Here is a 22,648-nt window from a genome sequence, read left to right on the forward strand (position 1 = left end):
CCTTGTCTTGCTTGGTCGACGCCTCGTCTGACCTTCCTGCCTCTTGACTTGCTCGGTCGACGCCTCATTTGACCTTCCTGTCTCTTCACTCTAACGCTGCGTTAATGGAGGGACACGTGTAGCGTGCTGATTGGCCTCGAGCAGCTAACTGTCCCTTCTCATTCAAATTTTGGCGACTTTTCAACCTCATAAGCATGCCCAGCCTCCTTCATTCCACTCTTCTTGCCTTTCCTTTCTCTTTGACGTTCCAGAGCTCGTGCCATTCCTCCCTTGCCATTTCAGAGTTTGTGTTCGAAGAAGGAGCCACTGCCCTCAACTGGTAAGTCCTTCAACTCTTCTTATTGTCATTTCATTTGATATTTCTCCTTTTAGAGCACCAAATCCGTAGGTTTTAGGACATAACCCCCCCTCCCAAAACCCATATTCGCCCCTATTCTCTTTGTTGTTCTTCAATCCCAGTGATGAACATATGAATACACGAAGAACTGGGGCGGACCGGGCTCCAGGTCGCTTTTTGATCCCAAAATATAATAAGACCGAGCAATTCACTAGTTTACCAAAACCTTTAGCAGAAACCGGGGTAAGAAGGGAGCCTGGACGCTCGACCAGGCTAACATCTGGTCCGCCTGAGTGGCCGAGCTCCTTGGTTTGCCTTCAAGACCGAGGTGGTTGGCACTCTTCATAACCGAGCTAAAGTCAAGCTCATTTTGCGTAACCGCGCTCACACTCACCATTGCCATCCTTTCCCTGCAGAGTCCAAGGGGACCACTGACCAAATATTGAGGCTCTCAAAGACCGAGCAGCCATCAAGACACCAGTCTGTGCCAAACCACCTAGCCGAGCTAAACCAGCCGGCTACACATGGGGCGCTTCCGCTTCCTTGTCGACACCCCAGCTGCCTTGGCTGTATTCCGGGAAGACTACGACATCCCGGCAAATGTTCACCTAGAGCTCGCCGAGATCGAGACAACACCTTGGGGCAGATTAGACCAGTGCCCCTTCACCGTTCTTTCCATCCATCATTGAGGGAGGCCTCCGCTTCTCGGTCAACCCTCTGCTGACTGAATTCCTGCACCGTACTGGGCTAGCACTCACACAAGTATCAACCAACACCTACCGAATAATCAACGGCATTCACGAGCTAAATAACCGGATAGAGACCAACTTAGGTTTAGCCGAGATACTACGACGGTACACACTTGGGCACACAGGCGATGGCCTCGCCTATTACTTAAAAATTCGACCGGGCAAAGAAAAAATAGTGACCAGCACCCCAGACAAGGACTTACACGATGACTACTTTTTCTGGGTGTCTGGCAACTATGAAACGGCCGACGTACCGGGCTGGTTCATCAGCAAGAATTTTGGTTCCACATGTAAGCCGTGCCAACTTGCTCGGTCAATTGCCTTTGTTCCATATTCTGTATTTTAACACTTCTTTTCTTTCCTTTGCAGCAATCCAAGCCTTACAAGCCAACTACCACTATCCCAATGAAGAAGCCATCAGGGCCGTGCTCCGTTATAGCAACCGAGATTGCAACGAGCTGCTCGGCTACACCCCAACCTACCGGTACTCTGCTCCACGCCGGAGTAAAGTCTCAGACTTTCTCCGTGCTCCATCACCTCCTCCAGACCCAACACTACCGGACGTGCCCCTAATCCGGTTAACCGAGGCGGAAGAGATGGCAAAGAGAAGCCGCATCAAGAACCTACTCACAGCAACTTCCACCGAGATCCCGAGCATCCAAACCCGACCAACTGCTGCCGGTCAATCCAGTGGGGCCGTGGTTACCTTGGCTTCTCCGGCTGTCGGTCAAGCCAGCGGAGAGACACGCCGTGCTGGCAAAAGACCACGTGCGGACCCTTCTGCCGAGCTGGTGAACAAGCTCAGCACCGAGCAACCTGCCATCACCGTCGACCAAACACCGGCATGGAGGCCCCAACTCAAACACCGGGGTAAAGACATCCCGGCAACCGCTTCCGTCAAGGGCGACAAAGAGCATCTGCTCGCCTTTGACCTTTCAAAAGCACTCCTTCTACCGAGCGACGTGGTTGGCAGCGACCACGTGCCAGACACCCGGTTGGTGAAATCCGCAGTGAAGTCCATGACCAGGGTAAGTCCCAACTTATACTTAAATTTTCACAAGTGTTTGCACGGTTTCTTCTCTGATCAAGTTTTCTTCCCGCAGGCCATCCAAAAGCAACACTTGGTCATGGAGAGAATTCATCGACTGCGGCAGAAGGCAAACGACACTGCCAGCCAAGTCCAAAGTCTTCAAACCGAGCTCAGCCGAGCAAAGTCTTCACTGCAGATTGCCAACGCTGACAACACCAAGTTGCTCGGCCAGCTTGGCGACACCGAGAAAAAGATGGATGAGCTCCAGGCTGAGCTGGACGCACTCAAAGAGTCAAGGGAGAAGGAGTGCGAAGACGCCAACAACGCCGGCTTTAAGGAGGCCGAGGACAGCTATAAGAAGCAGGTCTTCGCCACCCAAGACATCTATTTCAAAGCGGGTTGGACGTCTGCCTGCGAACAGCTCGGTCAAGGTCCTGATACCGACGTGTTTGCCTCTCCGCCAGCTGTCTTCCTACCGACCTATCTCGTGCCATATGCCAACAATGTCTTCAGCGCGTTGCAGGCTGAGGCCGAGGAAGGACTTGAAGGAGCAGCCGAGGCAGATGCTGAGGGAGAGGACCGCCAAGAACAGGAGCAGCCCGGCCAAACAAAAACCGGTGTCCAAGACCAATCTCCAACGGTCAACTTGGAAGCAACCGAGGATGAATTCACCAACCTATCCCCCTTAGCCTAGTTTTCTTTTTACTTGCTTTTTCTCTGAACATGTAACTGGGCTAAGTTCCCCACCTTTAGTATTTACTTTCACATCAATGAAAAAGCTGTAATTGCATCAAGTGTTTGTGCGGCCTTCAAGCCTTATAACTTCAGCCGAACAAAATACCTCGGCGAGACAAACCACATTAATTAACTGATATAACCGGAAAAGACATCTCGGTTTGAATCATAGTTGAACAAGTCATCAACTCTTTCGACCGGAATAAGCACCTCGATTGCGGTTGAGAACACCTAAGTTGAGTAAACCATCAACTCTTTCAACCGGAATAAGCATCTCGGTTGAGACTAACTAAGTTGAGCAAAACATCAACTCTTTCAACCGGAATAAATATCTTGGTTGAGAATCACAGTTGAACAAATCATCAACTCTTTCAAACGGAGTAAACATCTCGGTTTGAATCATAGTTGAACAAATCATCAACTCTTTCAACCGCAATAAGCACCTCGGTTGAGAACACTTAAGTTAAGCAAGCCATCAACTCTTTCAACCGGAATAAACATCTCGGTTGAGAATAACTAAGTTGAGCAAAACATCAACTCTTTCAACCGGAGTAAACATCTCGGTTTGAATCATAGTTGAACAAATCATCAACTTTTTCAACCGGAATAAGCACCTCGATTGAGAGCACCTAAGTTGAGTAAACCATCAACTCTTTCAACCGGAATAAACATCTCGGTTGAGAATAACTAAGTTGAGCAAAACATCAACTCTTTCAACCGGAGTAAACATCTCGGTTTGAACCATAGTTGCACAAATCATCAACTCTTTCAACCGGAATAAGCACCTCGGTTGAGAATGACTAAACATAAAGCAACAATAAAAATGCCAAAGCAAAGATGTGACACTTCTACATATTGATAAAAAGAATATTACATCTTGAAGTGCAAGGCAAAAAGTTCCTTTGCACAAAAAGAAAGCAAAAGCTAAAAATAATACAGTTTGAGGTTGGCCGCATTCCACGGCCGGGGTATTCCTCTACCATCCAAGTCCTCCAAGTGGTATGCCCCCTTGCCCGCCAGACCGGTTATCTTGTAGGGTCCTTCCCAATTTGCCCCTAATTTGCCTTCACCTGGCACCAAGGTATTGCCCATGACTTTCCTCAAGACCCAATCACCTACTTTGAACGGTCTGGGGTGCACCGTTTTGTTGTATTTCCTTGAGAGCTCTTGTTGGTAGGCGGCCACATGGATGAGAGCCTTTTCACGGCGTTCGTCCACGAGGTCCAATTCCAGGGCAATGGCTTCGGCGTTCAGCTCGGGATCAAAACTTTCACTTCTGAGGGTGGGCATTCCAACTTCCAAAGGTATGACCGCCTCCATGCCATATGCCAAAGCAAAAGGAGTTTCCCCGGTAGATCGCCGCGGGGTTGTTCGGTATGCCCAAAGGACGCTGGGGAGTTCCTCAGCCCACTTTCCCTTTGCCTTCTCCAGCCTTTTCTTTAACCCATCAAGGATGGTTTTGTTTGACGCTTCGGCTTGACCATTAGACTGCGGGTAAGTCGGGGTGGAGTTGTAGAATTCTATCTTCAGGTTTTCACAAAATCCTCTGAAAAGGCGTCCGTCAAATTGGGTACCGTTGTCAGAGATCAGAATTTTGGGGACGCCAAACCGCGTTACCACATTCTGCCAGACAAACCCCTTGACGTCTTTCTCCTTGATTGTTGCCAAAGGTTCTGCTTCAACCCACTTTGTGAAGTAGTCTGTGGCCGCGATGAAGAACTTCCGGTTGCCTAGTGCGGTTGGGAGTGGCCCATTATATCTAGCCCCTACATCGCAAAGGGCCAAGAGCTGGTGAGGGGAAGAAGTTCCCTGGCCGGCTGGTGGATCTGGTAGGCAACCTTCTGGCACTTCTCACACTTGCGAACATACTTCTGTGCGTCGGCTTGCATGCACGGCCACCAATAGCCTTGCGAAATAGTTCGGTAGGCCAAGGACCTGCCCCCTATGTGACTGCCACAAATGCCTTCGTGAATTTCATACAAGAAGGCTTCCACGCTGCTCGGGTGCACACACTTCAGGTAGGGACCAGTGAAAGACTTCTTGTATAAAGTGTCCGATGGAGAGAGCCAAAACCGCTCTGACTTCACGCACACTTTCTGTGCTTCCTTCTTGCCGACTGAAAGGGTCCGCTCTCTGAGAAAAAGGATGATAGGGTCCATCCAAGAAGGACCTAGCTCGGCGCAGAGTACTTCTGTCTACCCGGTTTCCTCAATGTTGGGCCTCGAAAGGAATTCAATCAAAAGAGGGTTGGGGGACGCGCTATTGACCATGGAAGCAAAGCCGGCCAACTCATCTGCTCGGCCATTTTCTTCTCGGCTGATCTGTTGGACCCTGATCGCTTGAAATCGCTTGATGTGGTCCCGGACCAGAGCTTGGTACTTCATCATTTGGTCATCCTTTGCTTCGTAAACCCCAGAAACTTAGTTAACCACAAGCTGGGAATCACTGTACACCATTAGCTTAGATGTTTGCATCTGAAGCGCGCTCTTGAGCCCGGCCAAGAGCGCTTCGTACTCGGCCTCATTGTTGGATACTGGGAAGCCAAGGGTGATAGAATGTTCAATAGTCAGTCCGTCTAGCGAAATGAAAACTATGCCCAGCCCGGCACCGTGACGGTTCGAGGCTCCATCAACAAAAAATTTCCACATCTCGCCAACAAAGAGCTTCCAACACTCTGAGGGGTCCTGAAAGGCTTGGAGGGTGATGGGATCACGGTTGCTCGGCTGTTTGGCTTTCAGTTCCGTTCTGAGCGGTTCCACTTCAACCCCCCTTGGTGATTCGACACCGGACTCAGCAAGTTGATACATAATGCCTAAGTCCGTAGGCGAATTGCCAGGTTGCGGTATTATGACGGCCGCAGGCTCTGTGTTGAGCGGTTCCACTTCAGCCCCCCTTGGTGTTTCAGCGCCGGACTCAGCAAGTTGATACATAATGCCCAAGTCCGCAGGCGAATCGCCAGGTTGTGGTATTATGCCGGCCGCAGGCTCTGTGCTGAGTGGTTCCATTTCTTACCCCCTTGGTGATGCGGTACTGGACAGAGCAGTTTGGGCGATTATACCCAACTCCATGATCGCATCGCCGAGCGGTAGTATCGTATTATCTGAAGGTGCCTCGGCGGGGTGCGCAAGTTCCGCGACGCCGACATCGCCAAGCTGTGGTATTTCGGTCAGGCTGACATTCACCTCTTCATCTACCGCGGCAATATCGACCGGGCACACCGGATGAGTTCCGAGTGAGAATTCAACAACAAAGTCGGCCAAAGTCTTGGCTTTTATGGCAGTGCGTGGCTGGAACTTGACGTTAAACTGTCCCAACTCGACCGCCACTTAAGAATTCGACTGGAGAAGTCCGTCCGCTCGAATAAAGCTTTGAGGGGGAACTCAGTCAGAACGATTATAGTATGCGCATGGAAATAGTGCGCCAACTTCCTTGAGGCCATCATTAATGCCAACGCAAGTTTTTCCAGCGGCAAGTACCGCGACTCTGCCGATAACAAAGTTTTGCTGACGTAGAAGATAGGGAGATGCTTGATTCCTTCCGACCAGACAAGCACTGCACTGACTGCATGCTACGAAACGGCCAGATAAAGGTACAGTTCTTCGCCGGGCTTCGGTGTTACCAACAGTGGCACCGAAGACAGATACTCCTTTAGCTCGGCCAAAGCCCGGTCACACTTTTCATTCCACGAGAACTTTGATTTCAATGCTTGAAAGAAAGGGCGGCAGCGATCTGATGATCGGCTTATAAATCAATTAAGCGCAGCGGCCATTCTGGCCAGATGCTGCACGTCCTTAGCCGAGCTGGGCTGCTGCAATTCTTGTACGGCTCTGATCTGTGTGGGGACTGCTTCAATGCCTTGGTTCGTGACTAGGAAGCCTAAGAATTTTTCGGATCCCACGCCAAAGGCATACTTAGACGCATTCAGGCGAAGCTTGTGTGTTTTGAGAATGGCGAACATCTCGGCTAAGTCGGACAAGTGGTCTACTTGATGCCGACTTTTAACCACCATATCATAAATGTAAGCCTCCATTGTCCGGCCCAGCAAAGGAGCAAACATCTTCATCACCATTCTTTGAAAAGTCGCCCCGGCGTTCTTCAAACCAAAAGGCATGACTCGATAGCAGAAGAGTCCCCTTGGTGTAGTGAATGAGGTGATCTCTCGGTCCGGGCCATGCATGGCAATCTGATGGTAGCCGCGGTAGGCATCCAAGAAACTAAGCCTGTTATGTCCAGCCGTTAAATCCACAAGGTGGTCAATTCTGGGCAGAGGGAAGCTGTCTTTCGGGCAGGCTCGGTTGACGGTCTTGTAATCCACACAGACTCGCCACTTCCCATTTTTCTTGGGCACCACAACCGTGTTTGAGATCCACCAAGGGTAGTGCACTTCCTGAATGGCGCGTGCCTCAAGCAAGTTCTTCACTTCCTCTGCAACTACCTCGGCGTGATGCAGCGCCGATCTCCTTGTTCGCTGAATTACCGGCTTGGCTCCGGGGAAGATGTTGAGGTGATGGCAAATAAAACTCAGATCGAGGCCGGGCATGTCGTAGGGCGACCATGCGAAGACTTCAATATTTGCCATCGAAAATTCCACCATCTCGGTTCTTTCTTGGGTGGTGAGGCTTGAGCCGAGCAAGAAGAACTTGTCCGGATTCTCTGTATCAATTCGCACTTCCACCAATTCCTCAACGGCTTTGTCCTCGGCCTTAGTACCCACATCATCAAGGACTCCCCCGTCTTCCGGTCCCTCAATCATTTGGACGAAGCTCTTGGCAGCCCGGCTCCCGTTCACTGCCACGAAGCATTGCTTCGACATGACTTGATCCCCCCAAATCTCCTCAATTGCCCCCCATAGCCGAGGGAAATCTCAGTACCTGGTGGTAGGTTGACGCCACGGCTTGCATAGCGTGAAGCCATCAGTAGATGGCACCTGCAACACCCAGAACTCCATCTGCTTGACCACGGATCCCGCTTTGACCGGCAGGATAATCTTTCCCAAAGGCCACTCTGGTTGTGAGTTGAAACCAACCAGTGGCGAAGTTGCCGGAGCCAAATCTGTATCCCGGAGCTTAAGCTACTTGAATGCGTCGTAATACATGATCTCGACCGAGCTTCCCTGATCGATCAAGATCCGTTTGACATCAAATTCTTTGACGCGGAGTGTAACCACTAGGGCATCGTTGTACGGCGCCTGAATGCGCTCTAGGTCCCTTAAGGAGAAACTGATCACATCTTTCTCTTCGGTCTTCCCCCTCTTGATCGCAGGCTGAACCGACAAAACTTCCCTCATATGTTCTGCCTTCTTGATCATACCGCGGAGCTCGCATACACGCGCCGATTCCACTATGCCGTGGATGACATTAACAACCCCTTGTGGAGGAGCATCCCGATCATCCGGTCCCCGGGGATCAACCGGAGCTTGATTTGCCTTCACGCCCCCATCAATGTAAAGGTCCAGGTGTCCGGCTGCGACTAGCTCTTCCAAGTATTGCCTCAAAGGCAAACAGTTCTCTATCCGATGTCCTCGCTCCCGGTGAAACGTGCAACGGTACCGCGGATTGAAGCCCTTCTGTCCGTCGCCCAACTTAGCAGGAAACCGGACATACTCCTCGTCACGGATTTCACTAAGTATGCGATAGATTGGAATCTTAAAGACCGTGGTGATACCTGTCCTGGCCTTCAACCTTCTGTTTGCATCTGCTACGTCATCCTGGGGGTAATCATCCCGGTTATTCCGACGTCCCCTACCTCGGTTTTTGCGATTTGAACCACGGTCCGATTCCTCAGCGCGGTCATTTGAACGGACGGACTCTTGTCCGACCGCGTGCACTTTGCCAGCAGACCTCTTGTCTGCTGCTACCGGAGTTGCCTTCGCGGTAGATGCCGACGCATCATCCTCCACTCGGATATGCTCATTGATGTACTGCATTAGCTGGCCTATGGATGTCGGCTGGTGCATGGTAAGCGAGTCCCGCAGTCTATGTCCGACTGGGAGACCACGCTTGTATTGTGTGATTCCAAGGTTGACCGAGCAATCCAAGATCTCGTTGAAAGTCTCCCAATATCTGGAGTTGTATGCCTTCAATGTGTCGCTCGGTTCCATCTTGACACTCAGTAGGTGGTCAACTTCCTTCGGTGTTTTGGTGTTTGTTTTGAAGCGCGTCACAAAGACTTCGACCAACTGATGCCACCTTTCTATGCTCCCCTCCGACAACCTCTCAAACTATTTTAAGCCCAGCTCGCCCAAGCTTGACGGGAAGATTAGGCACATAAGGGCGTCATTTCGCCTGTGTCCAGCCATGACCTGTCGGAAGTGGCTTACATGCATATAAGGATCGGTTTTACCGTCGTAGAGCGTGAACTTTGGCTGGTGGAACCCTGCCGGAAGCGGTGTTGTTTCTATCTCCAGGGAGAAAGGAGTGGCACTCAGCCTAGCCAAGTCTGTGTCTAAAGGGAGAGGTGCAACTAGGCGGGGTGGAGGCATTCCGACCTCTTCACTGGGGTGAACCCCATAGGACAGCCGCTGGAACGCCGGCACCCTCTGAGCCTCCCGCCGGCGAGCCCGTTCCTTCAAGACTGCCCACAAATCCTCTGAATGAGCGAATACCTAGACGTCGTCGCCGGACGTGAGGGTCAGTAAGTGCTGTCTTGCGCGCTGGACTTCGCTTCGTGTGCGTCGGAATCTCCAACCTTGTAACTTCTGCTGATTGAGATGGACGGAGTACGCCGCTAGCTCTGGCTACCTGAACGGCGTGGTTGGGTGCGCTCACTGTGGTCGCCTACTCCAGCTACACCTTTTCCTTTGACATGCTGCTTAAGATCCTCCATTTCCGCCGCCATTCGCCAGATGACGGCGTCTTGGTCCCTTAGCTTGTGTTCCAGTCGTCTGGTGTGCGATTCTCTCCGCCGCCGATGATCGTCTGGACTCCGTGAATGACCAAAACTTCTTCCGCGCTTATCCCGCGCATCTCTTAAATGTCCTCCTGGAGAAGTCTCCAGGTCCGTCATCGGAGAAATGATGGTGGGATGTCCTTCTCTCCGTCTGCCTGACTCTGGGGTAACTTAGTCGATGGCAGACAACGGAATCTCGTCGTTGTTCACCATGGACGGCGATCAGATGAGCCTGGAAGACAAGGTTTTGTTTGTCAAGCTTCCCACAGACGGCGCCAATTGTACGGGGAGCAAATATTCAGGCAAGCTTGCACTCCTTTCTTCCAAGCTCCAATCTGTCTGCTCGACCTACGAGCACAACGGCGGTGAGCTACCCGGCGGTGTGTGGCCGGAAAACCCCTCCGACGATCAAGTTAGCCACACACAGGGATGGAGAGAGAGAGGACTGGAGTGGTGTTTAGTGTTTACCTCACCGGAATGTCATCCCCGATATGGGGGTGCAGACATACTTATATACCTTCTACGCCCTAAACCTACTCCCAGTGATCTCTCGACACGTGGTGCTGCTATCCCATCTGTAGTACAAATCATGCTGAACATCACCTAACCCAACTGCCAGCCCACTCTACTGGGAGCTCGGCAGCCGAGCTGCAACATCTCGACTGTAAACGGCCATGCTGCGCTTCATGCCCAAGTGCTCCAATAACCGAGCTCCTTTCCAGCCGTGCTCGACTGCATTCTGACGAAGCCAAGCTTGAGATTGGTCATACAGGTCAAACCAAAGGCCTTCCTGCCGAGCTTCAGGCATGAACCTTCATGCCGAGCTATGGATGCGCGCTTTCCAACCGCGCAACGCATAAACCGTGGAACCCTTACTTGACCGGCCTCCGTGCCAACAAGGTCAAGTAGCTCAGTTCCACACGCCCTTGCCATTACCGAGCAAAAATCGCTTCTAGGTGGACCCAGGATGCCACGGCCCAAATGTGTTCGGCCCACAATATGTCCGGTATTATCATGGCCCAATCCAAATCATACTTCTCCCTCTCAGCTGAAATGCTAATTAATTTGGTACGGCATTAGCCATAATATTAGGTTCTTTTTTTACTTTACATCATATCCCAGTCTATTCATGTGATACCACTAGTCCACCAAATCCACAATCATCTTCACAAAATCTCTCAGAACAAATATTTGAAACCTAACAATCCATCCATAATTCAACAAGTAGCATGCACAGAAAAAAAGAGCAATTCAACAATAATAACCATTGCAACTTTATTAAACAAATGATTGAAGGACAATGTACATATCTAACCCTAGAACTTGCCCAAACATCGAATCAGCAACAATTATACTGAAATTCAACTATTTCATAACATCTGAACATCAAAAAAAAAAAAAGAATCAAAGCACTGCTATCTTCTTCAATGACCGCTAAACACAAATATTCGAAGTCTAAATCTCGTGAATTTCGGCATACAGAATGTGGAGAGAGAGAGAGAGAGAGATTGAAGATGATACCTCCTTGGCTCTGTTCTCGATCAAACCGACTACGAAGCTCGATATTTCTCCTGCGTCGTCTTCCATTGTTTGTTCTCCACTCAGTAGCGAACACTGATTCTACAAATTTCGAAATGCGCTCCAAACTGTGTCCGACTTATATAGAGGTGCTTCCTACTGATTTTTCTACCTTGTTCCGAGTGCGCATGGATGCTTAAAATGTGCACCGGCGTGGGAGGTACGGCACGGTACGGCAGAAGAAAATTAGCGGGAACTTTTTTTTTTTTTTTTTTCCTTTAATTAATTTTAATCACTGTGTATGTTTTCATTTTAAATCTTAAATCTGTTAAAGAAAAATAAAACTAATGGGAAACTAAACTAATATATGTATATTCAGTTTTTTAGTAACTAAACAGAAAATGAATTTTTTGACAAATTTCTATACATTTCCTTCTCATTTTCCTAACCTAACCACTCACAAAATTAGAAAAGCCTCTTCTATTTCATAATGTTTTAACTATCAACACAAAACTTAATTTTTGTGGGCAAATAATTGCATTTGTTCAAGAACTTACATAGATTCAAGAACAAAAAAATAAAACTGATGACAAAAACGATTCCAAAACACCAATGATAACTCCTAGCTTGAGAAAGCTTGTGTTATCCACATAGATTTCAGATTTAGTGCATTCCTTCATTGTGGTGTACAATAGAGCATCTCTTTATTCACAAGAAGATGAAAAGATTCTCTGTTTTTTTTTTTTTTTTTGTCAAGCAAATACAAGAGTCCTGGATACAGGTTTCACCAAGAGTTCAACACATTGTTTGGCAGGCTTTCTTGCTGGCCAAAACCATTTCACATCATCCATTTTTTTTTTTTTTGGTAAATAAAAAGAAAGGATTAACAAGTGCAACCACCACTACCACCAAGATTATGACACCAAATTATTGAATTTGCTTTCATTCATAACTTCCTTGATTGTGACAAATCGGCCTCGCTCTATTGAAAGCTGCGCTGCAACTCCCATAGCAACTGAAACCAACCCATCGTGTAGATCCACGGCAGGAGCTTTTATGCCTTTAGCTCTAATTGCTGACAAAAAATTAAGATGCTCCAAATAGCTAGAACCATGATGTAGTCCCTCATATCTGATAAGAAAATTAAATGGATAAGCTTGTTGTTAGGGAGTGCCAGGAGAGAGAAAATTCTCTGAACACACTAGAGACTAGGGACCAAAAAGACACAGAAAGAAAAAAGTTTTCCCCACTTGATTCGGTCATCCTCGGCTTTTAGGGTTTGGACATCATCTCTTCCCTCTAGTCGAGTGCCCAAACGCACAATACTCTCAGGAACAAAGGCCTCTCCCTGTTAAAGCAACTCAAAATTCAAATCAAGACAACCCCAACAAAAAGAAAGAAGATGCATAGTTAAAAGCAATAGAGGAATATCAGTGTGGCAATTATGTGTTGGACAAAATTGTGACAATAGCAGGATTTTTTTATCACATTTTCACATCTATTTATATTTGATCAGCCTGAAATGCTTATGCTGACACACAACTGCCATGAGAGAGAGACTTAACCTTTCCAATGTCACCAACAACAGATATTTCTTGCTCATTTTTACTCCCTTCGGCAAACATACAAAGGTCGAGCATGCCTCGAGAACCATTCTCAAATTCGACAATAACATATGCATTGTCAATTATATCAGGCACCTGTATCCAATGCAAATAGGGAAGAATGAATCATGGGATTAAAACATAAAAAAATTATTGATGATTGTTGGTGTAAACACAATCTGAAACGACTTTCAAGACCTAAATTGCTTGTATTAGCCAACTTGATCTACCATTTTGGACCAACTTCCCAATCACCAACTGGCTTCTACAATTTTATTTCCCACCATGTACTAGTAAAATGTAACTATTTGCACTAGCGGGTCCAATATATGACAAAAAAATGATTACATACGATGTTCAAGGCACAAAAAATTTATTATTTAATTGGTTGGTTTTTTATTTTTATATCTATTTACTTATTTTATATATATATATATATATATATTGAGGGGATAACTCACTTTGCCATCATAAATTTCATCCTTGTGATTAACATCAACACCTCCAGAGGCCATCACACAGACAGGATTTGCACCAGCAAACAGCCTCATCAGATCAAAAAAGTGGCAGCATTTCTCTACCAGAGTTCCTCCAGAGTTACAATTGAACCGATTCCAATTGTTCACCTATATATAACATGCAGGAGTCAATAACAAAACTACCACAATGCAAAATGAAACCAAGTAGCAATATAGCACAAGAAGTTACCTTAACCAAAAAAGGAAATCGGTGCTCCCGGATGGCCACCATTTTGATATGTCCTAGTGCTCCATCCCTAACTATTTCTATAAGTTTAGCAACAGGTGGCATGTATCTATATTCCAGTCCAACTTGCACCAGCATCTCTGGTCGCTTTTTAGCAGCCTCTACTACCTAAACCCAAAATCCTAAAACCATCACATATATTGATCATTGATCATATAAATTAAAAGAGAGAAAAATAACTAAATAAAATCGAGCACTTGTTTGAAAAGATGTGACACGAAATCCAGACCAAGCTACTTCAATCTTCTGGGTCGTACATGCAAAGAGAGACAGAGGGAGAATCAAGCACTCGTTAGAGAAGCTGTGACACAAAATCCAGACTACTGTAATTCATCTCTGCCTATGGATTAGTTGACATTTTTCACGAATTTTATGAACAGAAGCACTTATTTTCATGCTTGCCATTTCACCATGCCTTGTGCATTTGTCAAATACATAATCTGAAGATTAAACTTTCGTAAATATGACAATGGTTTTTAAAACCTAATGTAATCCTCAAGTCTGTTACGTTAAAACAAAATAACAATTCTTCTTTTGATCGATAATAATAAGCATAACAACTTCCATTCAAAACCGCAAATTCTCCAAATTTTAGAGAAAACATCCCAAAATAACATTCGGCTCTAAAAATTATTGTATTACATTAATATCTTTAAGCATCATCTAATAATTCAGAAATTGTTTGTTCACTGTCAAATACTTCTCAAGTTTGTTTAATCAATACATTGCATAAACACATTAATGCAAATAAGTCGTCAGTTTATTATGATACTGACCTTCTTGCAGTCCATGACTGTAGTGCAAAGAGGCTTCTCCACTAGAACATGATGGGGTTTCGGGTAGTTAATGATGTCCATTAGGATTTGGTAATGAGTCATATTTGGAGTTGAAACAACCACCACATCACAGAGCCCACTTTCCAGTAGCTCCTGGTGTCCCGAGAAAACCTTTGCAGCAAACAAATTCATAAAAACTTCATTTCTCATAAAAGCTGTTCAAAAAAATATTATACAAGAGATTCTGATTAGCATTATTACGCTTCAAAAAATTCTCTCTCAAACTGTATAAAATTTAGGCCGTGCACGGAATAGATAATACAGAATTGAAAATACAATGTCCAATCTCAAGCATGCCGGCACAGTTTCTCCCTTTTAAAGCAAGCAAATTTCATTGTACCCATATCTGATTTTCAATTCTAAACACCTGTAATCGGATTTTGATTTTGTTCATTTGATAACTTGTGCCATAGATCAAAATTCAATAACTAATTTAAAAGAATGATGTTGTTTCCACATTTAATCATTCTAACTCTTGATTATTGTAGAAAAATTTAATGTATAAAGAGAAATAGAGAATTGTATAGATATTGATTGTATTATTGATAGATATATTGAATGTTACAATGATTCCTATATATAGAAGAGTAGGTGGTAGTAGGTGGTAGATGGAGTAGGTAAAGTGGAGGTGGTAGTGGTGTAGTGGGTTAGGTTTAGTGGAGTAGGTGAGGTGGTAGTAGTGTAGTGGGTTAGGTTTAGTGGGTGAAGTAGGTGGAGTAGGTGAGGTGGTAGTGGTGTAGTGGGTTAGGTTTAGTGGGTGAAGTAGGTGATAGGTTTTAACAGCCCCCCGCAAACTCAAGGGGGATAGGAACTAACCAACTTGAGTTTGGAGAGAGTAACAAAACAAGAAAAATACATAAAAATAAAAGAGGATAGGAGACACTGTATGGTCGTGTCAGACCATTGGTGAAGACACTGGATGGTGGTGTCATAACGTTGTAGAGGACACTGTATGGGGGTGTCATAACGTTGTAGAGGACACTGTATGGTGGTGTCATAACGGTGTAGAGGACACTGGATGGCGGTGTCAGACCGATGTAGAAGACAGTTTATGGGGTCATGTCGGACCGTTGTAGCAAACAATGTTGTGACAGTTGTTGTGACAGTTTACGGAGTCTTGCTGGACCCTTGTAGAAACTAACCGGAATCAATGTCGGGACAGTTTATAGAGTCTTGTCGGACCCATAAAGGAGCTAACCGGAATCAATGTCGGGACAGTTTACAGAGTCTTGTCGGACCCATGAAGGAGCTAACCGGAATCAATGTCGGGACAGTTTACAGAGTCTTGTCGGACCCATGTAGAAGACAGTTTATGGGGTCATGTCGGACCGCTGTAGAAGACTGTTTACGGGGTCATGTCGGACCGATGTAGAAGACAGTTTATGGGGTCATGTCGGACCGGTGTAAAAGACACTGTATGAGTGTGTATATAGGCTGCCCAAAAGATATACATGTATATATATATATTGAGCCCGCAAAAGTCGCGCCCTCAAAAGGCGTGCCCATTTTATCAAAAGATGTGCCCGACAGAAATCATCGAGCGGCGAGCCATCAAAAGGCGCGCCAGACACGCGGCGATGCACGTGACCGACAGAACGCGTGTCGGCCTCTTCGTCAGGGTCTTTATAAACCGAAGCGGAGGCTGAGGCTTGGAAGCATAACAAACCAGTTGAAACCTCTGCATTCTCAGAGAGCTTGTCTCGAAGAGCTGCAAATCTTGAAACACTCTGTAACCAACCCTGTCTGACAGTACCAATCGGTAATCGCTGCTTCTCTGAAACACTTAGCAACCCAAAAACATGGCCTCTTCTTCCCGTCCAGCTACCCAGAACATGGCCTCTTCTTCCCGTGGTCTGCTTACTCTCTTTCCCGACCTCAACGAGTCCACAAGAGAGATAACCGGTGCGGTTGCCCTTGAACCTCAACCAAACGCCCCTGAGCTTGCTCCGTTGACCTTTCCTATGCGGTCTGTGGAGCAAAGAATGGCAGCGCAATCAGATATTGAGGCGAATCAGTATACTTTGAAGTCATGTGTGGAAACCATGACTGCGGTCACAAACTTGTCGCACCGGCTGCAGAGTAGGACAAATGAGGTGCAGCAGTTAAACGCCCAACTGGCTCTGCTCCAACGCATGTATAAGGATGCGCGAGCAGAGATAAGTGTGCTAAAGGCGGAAAATAAGAAACTGAAGCGGAAGGCCACCGTTATGTTCCGATTTGGAGGTCCGCCATATGCTGCAGTGGAGGAGCAGGGAGTAGTGATCGTGCCCAGTGGAGTGGGTGCGGGAAACACAGAGGCAGCACCGGCAAGGGCCGCCCAGGACGGAGGCAAGAAAAAGCGACCCGCAGCAGAGTAGAGAAGCAAAATCCCGCCTGTGGATGTGGTTGTTTTGTGTGTGTGTTTTTTTTTTTTTTTTTTTTTTTTTGGGTGTAAAATGCTGATCGGGGTTGATCCCCGGCATGAAGAAATGACAAGTTTGTAAAATGTTTTTTCTTTTTTTTCTTTCTTTTTTTTTTTTTTTTTTTTTTTGGAGTGTTGTGTTGAAAAAATAAAAATAAAATGAAAGAAAACAAGGGAGAAAGAAAATAGATAAAAAAATATGTATAGATGGATTATATGAAAAATATCAGGGTGATTGTTTCAAAAATAAAGTGGGGGTATGTAAAAAGGAGGAAAAGTGATTTGGAAAAAATAAATAAAAAATAAGTGATTTTAAAATCAAATGGAGGAGAGTTTGAGTAATAGAATATAATAAAAAGAGATATATATATATATATATATATAAAGTAAAGAAGGTGGGGAACAACATGATAAGGCTGTATTTTAAAATGATAAATAAAAGAAAGTTGAAGACAACATGATACCGGTGTGTATGGATGTGATAATGAGAGTGAAACAAACTTGGTGAGTGTGATTAAATAAATAAAAGAAGAATGGGTGTGCTTTCCTTAGTGCTCCTCTCTCTGCCTTCAAAGTCGAGATTGGTCTCTCCAAACGAAGGCTCAACATTCAAATCATTGTAGTCCTCTGAAAAGGTTCTAACCATGTGCCACAAAATTGGCCCCACCATTATTTGCCTGATAGATAGATGGCTGAAAGCCCTTGACAACACCAGCACCACATATGGACAAATGCATACACACACAATCACAGCGCTGGCACCACCGATGAGTATGGTGGATAGCCTCCTGTGGGCCATCTCTAACACCTCATCATCTCTATAACCAGATACTGATATTAAACAGAATGTTAATATAAATATCAGCAGCCCATAATCGTATCTTGCTTTCATTCTTGGAAAAAATCTTATGAATGTCACTACTGCAGCTAGTATGAAGACGAAAAGCCCAAGTAGTATGGGCTCACATATTTCTCTAGAAAAACTAGCAATTCGATGAGCTCCAACGCCAAGAGTACCAGCAAGCAGTGTTGCAAAACCCCTATTTACACCCCTTCCAAGTGTTGCACCCACAGAGAAGTCAAAGACAACAACAATAGTAAGAACAGCCCACATTGCAGAGACACCAAAACCATCATAGAGAGGGTCACAGTAGTAGAACTAAAAGGTTGAGAAGGTGGTGTAGAGAGAAACCGAAGAGAGAGTTGCCGAGAGAGAGAGGTTGGCCTCTTCATCTCAGAGAGAGATGAGAATGGTTGATCTTTGTATGTAGAGAAGTCGTCTCTGGTGGCGGCGAACTGGAAGCTATATGTATTGATAGAGATGACAGCGGAATAGGTTGAGGTCCGGCGGGCGGCTAAGGTGAGGTTGCCGCCCGCCGGGGAAGCAAAAATACTAGGTTCTAAACCTGCTCTGATACCATGTAGAAAAATTTAATGTATAAAGAGAAATAGAGAATTGTATAGATATTGATTGTATTATTGATAGATATATTGAATGTTACAATGATTCCTATATATAGAAGAGTAGGTGGTAGATGGAGTAGGTAAAGTGGAGGTGGTAGTGGTGTAGTGGGTTAGGTTTAGTGGAGTAGGTGAGGTGGTAGTGGTGTAGTGGGTTAGGTTTAGTGGGTGAAGTAGGTGGAGTAGGTGAGGTGGTAGTGGTGTAGTGGGTTAGGTTTAGTGGGTAAAGTAGGTGATAGGTTTTAACAATTATTATTGCACATAGCATGAGCAAATTAACCCAAAAAACATCACATAAGTAACTGCAATTCCAACTGTAAATTTGGTTTCACAGAGTTATTAATCATCAAGATCACTTCTTGATCATGAAGTGACGGGTCAAGCCTATTTGAGGCCCAAAGCAAAAAAATCTAATTACGATCCTTCACAATTTTTGACAATGTAATTTTTATTTCTTACAACCAAAACAACTTTATTTATTTATTTATTTTTGAGCAAATTACACTAGTGGTCCTTACATTTTGCCACTTATGTCATTTTAGTCCCTCAACTTTCAATTGGCTCAATTTTGACCCTTAATTTTAAATTTTATGTCATTTTGGTCCAATTGATAATGTCGCTAATGTGTTTGGCGAAAAATAATCACTAAATTGGTTAATATGACACATGCCCCTTATATGCACATATGCATATTTTTCATAAAAAAAAAATTAAAAAAAAAAAATGTTAAGCGCCGTAATCAAGTGAACCAAATTAAAACAAAATCATAAATTTAGGGTCAAAATCGTGCCAATTGAAATTATAGGGACCAAAATGATACAAAGACCAAAGTAGAGGGACTATTGTCGCAATTTGCCCTTTATTTATTTTTTTTCCTTGACAATCACCATATCTCTGATCTTCACAATCAAAATAATTTTGACAATTAACAAATCAAATCATGTAAGAGCATCTCCAATTTTTCACCAATTCTTTCGTCAAAAGAGGGAAAAGTGAGCCCCCATCATCCATCAAAGTTGTATCAAATTAGCGGAGAGGTAAAATTTTCACCAAATCAAAAACAAACCAAATGTTTCACCAAATTTTTAAACGTCATATTTTTACTCAAATTTAATTACATTTTTTAAAAGAGTAAAAATCGGAAATGATTTTCTTATAAGTTTGGAATTAAAAAAAAAAAAGTAAGGATTAGATTAGAGCGTTCTGCATCAGATCAAGCTTTTAATCAAAATTTTACTTAAATTTGATAAATAAATAAATAAAAAGTAAAATTTGAAAATGCTTGAATGTTTCATGGCACATGTTTTGCAATAAATGAGTAAAATAGTAAGCAAAATTTGAGTAAATCCAAGTTTGGTTATAGTACACACTTTTTATATTTTTATCTTTTTTTTTCATCACATCATTTTTCTACTTTTCTACACAAACAACCCCTGAGTGTTTAGAGGATTAAACTTTTTAAGCTAAAGCTCAGAGAATTCAAATACTTCAGTCATATAATACTTTTTTTTTGTTTGAGCCAATATAATTAATACCTTGAGAGGCCAGTTAAATGATTGAGATAAATCTAGGGCAACTTGTTGTGAAGGGAGGTGGGGATCTGCGATGCAGACGACGGCGACGCCTTCATTGCGGAGATGATGAAGATTGATGAGGTGCTCTCGTCCCATCATTCCCACTCCTATGATTCCGTACTTTACAGTCATCTCCGCCATCGGAAGAGGATGATCATCTCTTCTCTTCTCTTCTCTTCTCTTCTGCAGTCTCTAACGCTGACTTGTGTGCAAAAAGCTGACACTAAGATAGCGTTCCGTAAGGTTTACAAAAATTTTATGAATTGATTTTTATTTATTTTTAAGAAAATATAAATTACAAACAACAATGATTCATCCCACTAAAAACATCACCACTAATAGCACTAATGCATTAAAAAATAAAAAAAATAAAAATAAAATACAACTCCAAGACCAAAACATCACATCATTAATAGCGGGACCCACTGCTACCTAATTAGTGGGAGTACTAAGTATTTTTCAATTACAAATACGTTTGATTTGATTAAAATATTTTAAAAAATTTAAAAACATAAAATAAAAAATATATTTGTTCGGACCTATAATATTTATATTTATTTTTATTATTTATAATAATAGGATCATACATATTATAATTGAAAAAAAATAGTTGAAAAAAAATTAATTTAAAAAAAATTAATTGAAAATAATAATTAGAAAAAAAAATATTTGAAAAAAATTTAATTGAAATAAAAGATTAATAGAAAAAAAAATATTTGAAAAAAAATTATTTGAAAATATTGATCTTAATTTCATATAGTTTATTATTATTTGCTATTATAAATTATTATTATATATATCTATATTTAATATTGGTCTTAATTTTATAAAATAAAATTTATATATATTAAAAATTATATTGGTTTAGTGTGTGTGATGAGTGTTGTGTGAGAGAGAGAGAGAGAAGAGAAGAGTGAGTGCCTAGAGTGAGCTGAAAGCGTGATTTGCACGTTTTCTCAAAAAAATTTATAAAGTATGATTTGGAATCACGTTTTATGAAATGAAAAAAAAAATTTAAAAGCGTGATTTGTAACCACGCTTTTACTATTTTATAAATTTTTTACGGGAGAGGTCTAGGAACAGTAAAAGCGTAGTTTGTAATAACGTTTAGCCTAGTTTAGAAATTCTGTCTAAATTAGGCATAGTTTGAAAATTAAGTTGTTAATTTGGCTTAATTTGAAAAAAATCCCAAATTTATAGGGAAGTTCTAATGTTTATTCATATTAATATAACTTTTTTAACTTTTATATATAAAAAAAAAAAATTAAAAAAAAAAAAAAAAAAAGAAGGAAAGAAAGAAAGAAGAAGGAAAAAATGAACCTAGTACGATAAAGTAGGTAGGTTCCTTGTTCATCGTAGGAAGGATGGCAATGGTGGTATTGATTGGTTTTTTTATAATTTTACATATTAATACTTATGGTTATTTTGGAAAATAAGTTAAAAGGCACTTTTTAACTTTTAATTCACTTTCTTATCTTACAAAAAGGTCCAAAAAAAAATTAAAAGTAACTTTTTAATCATCTTCTCAAAACACCCATTATAATGAATATCACTATTTTAAATATATTTTCGAAGAATACACTAAAGATATATTTTCCCTTACTAGTGACATTAGTAAAGAAATGATCTGATGGGTGTAGGAACGGATTCAAGATTTTAATATAAGAGGTGAAAATATATATACTGATAAAAATTTTAAATAAAAAATATATATTACAATATCAATTTTCTATTGACATATAAAAAGTGAATAAGATAAAAACATGTATAAATAAGCTTCTTCTTTTTTTTTGTCCATATTGAAAAAGATTGCAATTGTAAAAATAATATATTCACTAAAGTGAGGTATCTTAAGTGGTGTGTGACGCTGTTTTATGGTATTAAAAATATCTATAATAGAATTAATCTTAAAATCTTGCATAATGTCTTTCTCAACAAATATGATCAAATAACTGGCTATTATCTTATTTTATTATCTAGAAATAAGGCTTGTTATCAATGATAGTTATAAAAGATTATTAATTTTATTTTATTTTGTCTACTTTTTTTTTAATTTTATAATTTGATCCAATGTTTTATAGATATAGAAGAGCAACCACTTAAATTTTTAAAAAAATCAAGGGAGAATGACCACTTAAAATTTGTAAAAAAAAATATTTAATGGGGTGAACCTATATAATTTAAAGATAATTATAATTAATACTACTATAGCAATAGAGGTTTTTTAAATCTTAGGAGGCGATCGCCCCCTTTTGCCCTTCTACAGATCCATTCTTGGGTGGGTGGTTCTAGGACATAAGTCGTGGTGCTGTAAGTATTTTGTAACTGGTGAGAGTACATGGGCATGACAATTAGTGATTGGTTGTAAACAAGACATTTATTAGACACACAATTTTGGATGATTATTTAGTAATTCAAAAACATAGCTACGTGATATTTCATGATAATATAATTGGTAGAGAATGTAATGTATTAATTATTTATGTTGGGCGATTGAAATATATAAGAAGATATAATAAATAGTGATTGATGAGAGAGTATGATCATATAATTCTTTGAAACTATTGTATAATTTTTCATAAAATTTTATATTGGGGAGAATAGCATGGGCTTGGCAATAAGTGATTGGTTGGATGCAAACATGTATTAAACACACAATAAATTTTTACATTGGTAAGAAGGGAATCTAGTTTAAAAAAATATGTTATTTTCAAAAAATGAAATTTTTTTGTCACTCAAATAAATTTATT

At 42.6% G+C, this 22,648-nt stretch overlaps 2 protein-coding genes across 6 annotated transcripts in view; both read right to left on the reverse strand.

Annotated features, from left to right (window-relative positions):
* Positions 1-11,473, reverse strand: part of MSH4 (MUTS-like protein 4) — a 52,454-nt gene extending 40,981 nt beyond the window's left edge. For all 4 annotated transcript variants that reach the window (XM_082902305.1, XM_082902307.1, XM_082902306.1 and 1 more), the window contains exon 1: positions 11,261-11,473. In XM_082902305.1, coding sequence (XP_082758431.1) covers positions 11,261-11,326 — 66 coding nt within the window. In that variant the 5' untranslated portion in view covers positions 11,327-11,473. The remainder of the gene's footprint in view (positions 1-11,260) is intronic.
* A 383-nt stretch (positions 11,474-11,856) lies between these two features.
* Positions 11,857-21,187, reverse strand: LOC114318760 (Oxidoreductase family protein). 2 transcript variants are annotated; one of them, XM_028265719.2, is made up of 7 exons: positions 19,860-21,187; positions 14,403-14,617; positions 13,570-13,734; positions 13,323-13,487; positions 12,823-12,957; positions 12,508-12,605; positions 11,857-12,388 (listed from the first exon to the last, which is right to left on the reverse strand). In XM_028265719.2, the coding sequence occupies exons 2-7, from the start codon at positions 14,610-14,612 to the stop codon at positions 12,172-12,174; spliced, it is 990 nt and encodes a 329-aa protein (XP_028121520.2). In that variant the 5' UTR covers positions 14,613-14,617; positions 19,860-21,187; the 3' UTR covers positions 11,857-12,171. The 2 variants fall into 2 exon arrangements, with proteins under 2 accessions (XP_028121520.2, XP_028121519.2); XM_028265718.2 differs by having other exon boundaries at positions 14,403-14,573; positions 19,860-20,163.
* Positions 21,188-22,648: the final 1,461 nt, after the last annotated feature.

The sequence above is a fragment of the Camellia sinensis genome, chromosome 13 (genome assembly GCF_055761805.1).
Source record: "Camellia sinensis isolate YWXY chromosome 13, ASM5576180v1, whole genome shotgun sequence".
Lineage (NCBI taxonomy): Eukaryota > Viridiplantae > Streptophyta > Magnoliopsida > Ericales > Theaceae > Camellia > Camellia sinensis.

Coding starts and splice junctions, on each gene's coding strand:
- LOC114318760 (XM_028265718.2), bottom strand. CDS start 20,039: ATGGCGGAGATGACTGTAAAGTACGGAATCATAGGAGTGGGAATGATG. Junction 14,574..19,859: donor CATTTAACTGGCCTCTCAAG/GTATTAATTATA, acceptor TTTGCTGCAAAG/GTTTTCTCGGGACACCAGGA. Junction 12,606..12,822: donor TTGTTGGTGACATTGGAAAG/GTTAAGTCTCTC, acceptor TTGCTTTAACAG/GGAGAGGCCTTTGTTCCTGA.